This window comes from Opisthorchis viverrini, assembly GCF_000715545.1.
Source record: "Opisthorchis viverrini unplaced genomic scaffold opera_v5_168, whole genome shotgun sequence".
In the NCBI taxonomy this organism is placed as follows: Eukaryota; Metazoa; Platyhelminthes; class Trematoda; order Opisthorchiida; family Opisthorchiidae; genus Opisthorchis; species Opisthorchis viverrini.
The window spans coordinates 407,517-417,120 of NW_008751823.1; the positions used below are offsets into that span (position 1 = coordinate 407,517).

Sequence of the window (9,604 nt, forward strand, 5' to 3'; positions counted from 1 at the left end):
CAATTCGACAATATCACGTATGTGCGCCACTGTGGTTGCCATCCGCGTGATGTGGCTTTTCGCATGAGCTTTGAATGGTTGTGTTACATCCATTTGCAGAATCTCACCTGCGACAAGAAGTGGACTGACCACGTTTGCTAGTTATGCGCTTCGGAACACTCATGAATAGCTAGGTGCACACGTGTCACATCAAATCTGATTTGTTATCCACTCATCCTCATCATCAGTGACACCAGAGAAGAATGGTCGTTCTCCACTGCCGTACAACCACGCCAGTTTATTTAAATGAAGTCCAACAATGGAAAGCGAAGAATAGGGAGAAGAGACTTCGGGCTAGCCTACCACAGATGTACAACACTACTATCCACTGGATCCACGACGGTTTTTTAACTTAGTGGAATGAATATAACAGAATGAGTTGGAGAGTGCTAATGTCGGTCCGCTGCAGAACAAACTGAGTTACTTCGGTAGATAAAGGTCTTTGCGACAAAAGGTGGGAAAACTCAAAAAGTTACACATCAATAACGTTCTGTTAGAGGTAGGGTGCGGTTACTTCCGAAAATACCGAAGGTTCGGCGAAACCACACAGACTGTTCCTCCGGGGACGTGCAGGACGCATTCATGTGCATACCAGTCCCGAACGGTCTGCGTGCGATTTCCGGTGAATAGAGATGAAAGATCGAGGTCTGCTGCATGTCTGACATTTCGACGTTCAAAACACCGTTCCACCGTTCATCTAAAAAAACGCCGTGCCCAGGTTCGGTTCGCCTGTAAAATACAAACTTTCCAGCGTCAACAAAGAGAGTACCGCTAATTGGATGCAGCACAAAGCCTAAAGTTAGTCTATAGGAATAGAAAGCCAAGGCTCAGAGCTAAACTCAAGGGAATCAATGTTAAAATTCCGAATAATTTCGGATAAGATGACCTAAGGTGACTTGACAAGAATCTCGAAATGCCCTGATGGGAATCGAAATATGTCGATTGAAGATGTCCTAGGGGTGTGTATAGCTTCGGGGTACACACACACACACACCAGCGATTTGGAATGCAATGTTTGGAATGCATAAACTTGACATCGGACCACCCCTAAATTTTTCTTTGGTAGACTCAAAGAGCACGGCCGGGAATTCTTAAGAATTCCATCGAGGCATCTTAAAAAATGTACAGGGACATCTTATAGTGCAAAAGGGCATAAAATAAAACAAAAACTACCCAGGAGGAGATGTGTCAGCTAGAGGAGTACAAATCTACAACTGGTCTTTTTAATCTGAGTTTATTTATGGGAATTCGAATGGTAAGAAAAAACATGCTTAGATGTACGCTTTATTCACGGAGAACTATTTATGGGAGAAACGACCTCCCCACAAAGAGCATCGCCACTTTCCCAAATGAGGACAGACTGAAATACTTAGGAGTTAAACGAAAATTCGCAAAGCAAACTGGTATCAGTAGGCGAGCAACTCTATTGGGTCTGTGGTTTACGATATGATAGCAATCAAATCACGGGACTAGAAAACACTTTGGCTCTCATCAAAGGTTAGTTCTGCCACATGAAATCTGGTGATATAACACCAGTTTCCTTCTCATAGTCAGTGTTCGTTTATCGCTGATTTCCAGGTATTGCCGTGTATTCCCGTTTATTGACCTTGGGGTTTATGGATTTTGTATGCAACTGAAAAGCGCTCACCTGGAAATTCACTGTAGAACTCCTAATAGAAACTCAAGGCAGAACTGATATCTCAACTCACAAAGCATGTGTCGGAAGACTAACCTTCCCAACAAGCGAGAGCAACTTCGGAATCCGAGAAATCACTCGTGGGGAGATCCGCTGAACTAATCTAAATAGATCTACTTATACGCTCATCTGCATACCAATTTGGTTTTGATGGGAGACCCAGGAGTGGTACAGCTGGGTTTAAGGCGAGTCAGGCGTGAAAACCACGCTAGTATGCAAACGAGTGTAGCTGTGCAATTTCGTGCAATCTCGGGCCAAGTACAACATTAGGTTAATGGAAACTCGGGGACTGCGTCTACTCGATGAGCCCCAAGAAGGGCGAAACCTGTCGTGAGCTGTCGAAGAGCTCTAAGCAACCTTGTGAATAGTGTGCCACATTGAGACGAAATAAAATCTCCCTTACTACGTTTCCAAAACCACGTTAAGGGAGGCAGATTTTTTTGCCAACACGATTCTTTTTAAATACGGAAAACACCTCCACACCTTTCAACTTTGAAATCTCAGTCTATTGCTTTACTTCCTAGCTGTTACCCGTCCACAAAACTCACAACTATCAGGTTCTCAAAGCCGAGTCAAAAGGTGATGACTGCGGTTTCCGATCCCCACTGTTATTCCTCTAAGTTGGGTTGTTATATTTGCAACATTTCAGTCCAAAAGTACATAAGCATGGTAAATTCTACACCTTATGCTCATACCAAGCATTGAGTAATGTTGTGGTCAGATTTGGCATAGTCGTATTGGTGCTTTGATATTGTCTGAACTGCAGTGGTTAGTCCACGGGCATGCACATCCAATTGCCTGCAAATTATTCTGATGGTTCCTCGGATTTTGCTGACTGCAGTGCGACATAACATAACAGTCAAAATCAATCCATTCGTTCGTCACAGAGAACGATAGCGAACTGAACAAATTTGCATTACCTAACGGTTGCTTCCAACGTGCACCACTTCAGTTCACTCTGACTAAAGCATCAATCCGGATCGATTTCCATTGCCATCCGGGGGGTGGGGTGGGGTATTTATCACATTCTCTCGCCTGCAATCTGGAAGGCAGATAGTGTCTCACTACAGACACCAACACCTCCACCACCACCATCACCACACTGATTACAACTTGAATGAGAAAGGGTTTCTTGACCTGTCTTGGGGACGGGTTCTCTTAAAAGGAATGTGTGAGTCAATAAACCGGCTTTTGAACAGACTGCACGAACAATCGCGGTGCTTCCACCAACGAGGACTGAACTTGTACCCGCAAATATGAGTATTTTAACAATGAACGTCCAATTCGGTTCTTCTTCGGTTCAGAGCAAACGACATGAGGTCCTTAGAGGTTTGAATAATGAGGGAATGAGGATGAATCCTGCGTATCTGGGGTCTATTTGCTCCCGGATACTTTGTGGCACAAACCCTATTCAGGAGGATTCATCCTGAGTATAATTTCGTCGGAAAATGACAGGGATGAGGTGCACTCAAAATCGACCTGGAATTGAAAGCCTACTTTGTAAGCTGACTTCACCCTTGCAACATAAAACGAGTTAACCTCGAGAAATACACTCATTTGCAAATCAATTTGGTTTTCACGAGAGACTCAAATGAATCTCTCATGGTGTTCTACAACTGAATGCGCTACACACAGGCCGCCTCATGTTTCAGTTGGCACGATATTCGAGAGCTCGCAGTATATTTTCATGAAGGAAACTACTCACAAGGTTGCTGAAAACTCTTTGACAGCCCAAGACCGATTTCGCCCTTCTTGGGGCTCATCAGATAGGCGCAGTCCCCGAGTTTCCATCAACCTTATGTTCTGTTTGAACCCAAATTGAACTGTTTTCGAGAAATATACTTATTTGCAAATCAATTTGGTTTTCACGAGAGACTCAACTGAACGAGTTAACTTCCTTCGGCGTAAATTGGTAAATTGGTGCGTAAGTCACAGCTTGGTAATCAGATCCGACACAGTATTAAATGAGGTAGACAAAGTCAAGGTGATTGAGGCATATACTGTGCATGCCCAACAGCTGTCTAACAAGGAAAGCGTTGTTTCTAATTCAGAATCCTTTCTGGTGACAATTGTGCGCGGGCAACAGGATGTGACAAGACAACACAAAATGAAAGAGGCTACAGTCAAGCGCTGTTCTGTGGGCCCCGGGGCCTTCTCCAGTGGAGCTCGCACAGGTGGTCGTGGACCCCACAGTATACGGTATGTAACTGATCCCAGTGACGAACATCCTGTGACTTCCTGGCCGAACGGCCAAGCTAACGTTCCTGTATGACTGTGCACCGCGCTTGTGTTGCAAAGATACACAGAAGATACTAAGCAGATGCCGCTGATGATATCTTACTCTAATAAAGGGTTCAGATTTGTTTGTTCGAAGTTGCTGATCAGTTTCTCTAAGGGTATTAGACGTCTTCGAATCAAGTACCCCCCCCCCCCGTCTTTCCTGTGTGGTAGTTAATTGCCACCATATACTAGTCGTGCGTTGTTGTCTACAGTGCTCATCTTTACTAAAATGCAGGGTAAGGTTCACCAAGATCAGTATTTGTTAAGTAACTTCCCTGCTGCCTCCGAATATAACGTAAGCATAGGTGAAACCCCCACGATTTCACTGTGGACATGACTTTCCAATCGGGAATTGACCTCGTGATTAGGGTCAGTTTATGCCGAAAAGCCGGGAAGCGCTATACAGTCATTTCATTCCTACCAGCAGCAATGCATACCCCCAAACCTCAGTTGTGATTCGAACCCGGTACTTTCAAATCAGTAGTTGCAGATAACCATTCGGTCAATAGCGGCTGATCAACGGTGCGACTGACTTGCATTCGGAGAGGATACAACACCACTAAGCCTTCCTTCAAGTGTTGACTGATCCCTCGAGTAAAAACTTCTGCTAAGGTTCGAACCAGTCTGGAAATTCACGAGGTGCTCACTACTGATGATTTTCAATAAGAATGAAGTAGCCGCACACTACTCCTCGTCTTTCCCGCATGGACCAACTTCATTAAGAGGACGGAGTCTCGGTTGAAAAATCCACAAATCTCCTTACACTGTCAACAGACAACACGATCAGTAATGTTGGGACTGAGCAGCCAAATGAGTAGTAATAGGAAGTAGAATATCAAGCTGGATATTGTGTTTGGCAAAGTTAAACTCAATACCCACTGGACTGTAGGTTAGCAGTTTAATTTTCCTGGCTGGTTTGACCATAACTCGGGCGACTGAGAAAACACTGGTGCATTCACTTGCTTCCCACGCTTACGTCCATCAACATTTCCATCCACCCATGAAAAAAATTATTGTCTCTCACGGATCATGGAGTTCACGGTTTTCGCTCGGAGGGAGACAGTGAAATTGTGCTTTGCAGAATAAAATAGTGGTAGATGTGGGTTATGTCCTTCCTAGCGAAATAGAAATGGAAGGCTGGGGGATACTACCTGCTGTGGACCACTTTGGGGAGCGGCTTCACTTCAGAGGGGACTGCTTGGAAGACTACTGTACCTGGTATCTGATTACCGAGATGAATGAGTGCACAGTGCCCGGGCCAGTTCGCAGCGCTCCAATATAGATCACCTCCACACACGAGGTTTGAGATGTGTGGCCGTCGGTTTGTTCGCAGAGCTGGGCAATTTGATTGCAAACGTTTCATCACCAATCGAGGTGGCATCATCAGTGCATTACTGGGGAGCGCAGTGGTGCGTAGCGGTGGGTTAGTGGTTGTGCGTTAAGTAGTGCTACGTGTGTGTTAATATACGCGCTGATAGCAGGGGATGACCGTTGATCGCGATTAGTTATTCGGTCGGTCGGTTCCATTGGTTGCTCCGTTGGGTCTAAAATGCATTAATTTAATGTTTTATCATTGTAGCTTAGTGTCCTCCTAGTCTTGCATATTACCACGAATTTGTGCCTCCGAACTAGGCTTGGCTAACCCATAGCTATCCCAGCTCTTGTTCATCCTGCGGCTTGGTGTGGGATTCATGGGATTGTAGCTCGTGATTTTCATATAACACTGAATTTGCCCTCTTTCTGCTTTTCGTATGTGATTTTGATAAGACTTCCGAGTTCAATGTGTTAAACCTCGAGAACTTCGTAAATGATCGTCTAAGGAAATGGACTGAATAAAATGTGGACAGTTTGAGGCATAGACGGCTGAATAACTAAAATATCGTTTTGTTTTTAGTGTACTTCAATCATCTCTTGAGATATGAGTCGTTTGAATTGCTGCAGTCCACAAATAACCATCGGTGCGGAATTCAGTAGACAACGTGAAGGCTGGAACGCTCGATATCAGCCTAAATAGTGGATATTCTCTTTTTTTTCAACTGACTTCCAAAATGGCGACGCATTTGGCTAGATCACTGACTCCACAAAACTGCCGTTCTTAGTACAAGCAACGGTGCAACTAACGCTGTTCAACATTTGAGATTGCCTTCCCAAGTCACATAGACTTAAATGGCGACTCAAATTGGCGTGTAAATTGTTGTTGCCGTGCTCAGGCGGTAACTGCGGCTCACGAAATTTGTCTTCCCGTGCTCCTATATGATGACTACAGAGCCGATTTGCTATTAGACGGTGCAAATTGTTGTTGCCGTGCTCAGGCAGTAACTGCGGTTCAAGAAATTCGTCTTCCCGTGCTCCTGTATGATCACTACAGAGCCGATTTGCTATTAGACGGTGTGGTTATCAACGCCAATCTGGTGCACAAGCACATCTGTTTCTTATTGGTTTATTTCACCATACCATGAACTCTGCATTACCAGGACTGACTGAGCCCATTGGTTAAGACAAGGGTCGCTGAGAGACCACTGTGGTTCGAGTCTGCCCATGGCTTGAACGTGTGGTTACTACGCCCCACAAGTGAAGGGTTTGGTTCTTTTGGCCTAGTCCTGTGAATCGTGTGTCCTCAGTTCTTCAATGGTCGCGGTTTGAGTGTTCTGATTTTCAAGAAACTTGGCCAACCGTACAGAATATCGCAGAGTAGAGTTGCAGGCATCACACATTCAAATATCAACCATGTGATGAAAATCTGTGGAGAACTCAATCACAGAAGCAGTGTGAATGCAAATGGAAGCTACCAAGACCAGTGTGGGTACATCCAATCTATTGTGCTGTAGGATTCCCACAAACAGGTGGTGAGAATAGGGTGAGGAAGATGGCTAATTGGTCAAAAAAATATCTTACTTCCACCCCCCCCCCCCACAGGCAATGTGAGGTGTGCATTCTGAAAATGTACGTTTTAGTGAATCAGGGTCAGATACCGATGGGGTGGCCCAAAAGACCTGGGAACCAGCTAATACCATCACATACATAGCGTGGGAACATGAGCACCGGGACATAAAGAAACCAGCCATAAGCCTTTTGGGAGTCACGACATGGGAAGCGGAGCGCACAGATGGGTACAGGGCGTTGCCCATCGGCATGCTAGACAGAATATCTAAATACAGAAAAATACTGCAATGGAAATGTTACGTTCCTGGTTGCATCGTAGTTGAAACTACTTTCTTTTCAGCAAGTCACATTCAACTGATGATGTGACTGCGTCTACCGGTAAGTCACCTTAAATAGCCTGGATGAAAAAAACGACACCGGTCAAATTTTGCAGGAATACGCTGGCGAAAGAGAACAACTACAATTCGGCAAGCTTTTTCAGAATGGGCGGCAAGCTAAGAAAGTTGCATCGTTCCACGACGTGCGCTGAAGGGAATGAACAGAGTCGGGTGCCCCTGAGTGGCAGCTCCTAAGCTCTCAGAACCTACCCACGAGTTATCACTTCACGTTCATTATTCAATTTTGCAAGAAGAACGGCGAAACCGGTAATCAGAGGACAAGTTTGTTCCCGCAGTTCCAATGTGGAAACTCATAAAGGGAATTTGACGGGACCGACCAAAAGCTGTTAACGAGATGTAATGGACGCTGTTGAGGGGTCCGCACCGTAACTTCGTAACTGCTGTATTTCATGCATGAACGGAGCTTTTTCACTGATCGGATAAGCTCTCCTACCACAAAGATTTATGTTAACTATCCAGCATCCTAAGCATCAGTTGCGAAAGGTTGACAAGTTTTCAATCTCAAATCGAACTTGTTAGTGCTCCACCGAACATACTACTGTTGAGATTCATTAGAGATAATAGGGGTGGGGAGATCCGAAATGCCTGGGTGCGTAGAATGACACGTTGGTACCTCGGGTAATTTTTAGATGCGAATATACAGGATGAAAATGACGTATAAAGAGTCCGCACTGTGCTGACAGCGTTCGTCGATTTGCGACGGCAAACCAAAGGTCTGTTCTGACCATCTTGACAAGAAGGACAGCAACGCACCCCATAAAAAAAGTACACACCTCATGGTCGTACGCCATCACTGAGTTGCACTTTCAAGCCCCTGATCTGTCCGCCATCCTGCCAAAAGCACGTCGTAAATAAAAAAAGATTACGCTAAAATTTCACAATCTAAACAACAAATAAATACTCACCCCTTGGGGAAAAACCACCGACCAAGTTCGGGGATATAATCCGTCACCAAACTCCCGAGTTCTTGAGACCCATGAGCAGATTCTCCAGTATCCTCTGTGTACACCCTGCAGCTGAACCATAAAAAGACTTCCTGTTGTGAATCGTGGTGACAAGTAGAACATGTGAAACAGAGATAGGTACTCGAAAACTACACTCATTTGCATATCAATTTGGTTTGGACAGGAAACTCACCTGAAACCCAGCTGAATCTTTCGTTTATGATTTCCTCAACTACTATTAGGATATAGGTTCAAGTTACCATAGACATCATACTCGTGCACTATTCCGTCTATACAAAGCGTTTGGAGGGAAAGAAACATTGTCGAATCGGGACTACACCCTTCTTTGTGCAAAAAGAAAATCCGAACAAACAAAATGCCTAAGAAGAACCAACACCGATTTCGTCTTGACAAGAGACCCAAACAAAACCCGGATGGGTTTCTCGTTTGTGATATCCCTCAACTGAATGTGCTGCACACGATATGTCTCATGTTACAGTTGGTACGATAGCTGAGATAATGCAAAACGCTGTTGTGTAGACGTAACGTTCTACTCATAAGGTTGCTGAAAACTCTTCGACAGCCCACGACCGGTCTCGCCCTTCCTAGAGCTCCTCAATGTAGGCGCAGTTCCCGTCAACCTTATGTTCCACTAGAACCCAAATTGGACAGATTTCGATAAATACTCTCATTTGCACACTGGTTTGGTTTTAACAACAGACTGAACATATTTTCGGTTGAATCTCTCGTTTATGACGACGTTCTGTTTAAATTGAATATGCTGGCCACACAAAAGCCGTCTCATGTTTCAGGTGGCACACTATTTGAGATATCACAATAGTATGTTCCGGTGAAAAGTTCCCCTACTATTCTTCCTCTGTCTGCACAAAAGTCGAACAACGTACACTTCGTAAACGGTCTAGTTAACTATAGAAGAGAAATAGCGGCTTGATGCTTGATAAAAACGGGTTCCACGGAACTAGTTCATTTTCTTTGAACAGCCATAGAGACAAAATACACTGAGAGCGAAGTATTGTGCTTAGGGTGTGGCCAATCAGATCAAGGCAACTGAACTGAGCGTCTGTCGGGTGCTGGTCTGGTCAGAGAACTATGTCAAAACTTGCAACCCAATACGGTATTTCGGAGTCAATTTGACCAGATAAGAAACGTTGCGGTTTTGTCTCAATTAACGCGGAGATTTCTAGCTCCCAGCGTTAAGTTCCATCTTCTACCGTTGTTTAACTCATTGTACAGGTATCGGTGAAAGTGATCGGAAATGCTCCAGCCAACCAAGGACAAATTACAGGTAAGAACATTGAAATCCAACGTTTGAAGCTGATATATATATATATATATATATGATT

At 44.5% G+C, this 9,604-nt stretch overlaps 1 protein-coding gene across 1 annotated transcript; it reads right to left on the reverse strand.

Moving 5' to 3' along the window:
- Positions 1-518: 518 nt before the first annotated feature.
- Positions 519-8,310, reverse strand: T265_14262 (hypothetical protein; the record flags this gene model as incomplete). Its single annotated transcript, XM_009172833.1, has 2 exons — positions 519-768; positions 8,202-8,310. Coding segments are annotated over 2 exons (357 nt in total), but the record flags the coding sequence as incomplete, so codon positions are not given.
- Between the last annotated feature and the right edge of the window lie 1,294 nt (positions 8,311-9,604).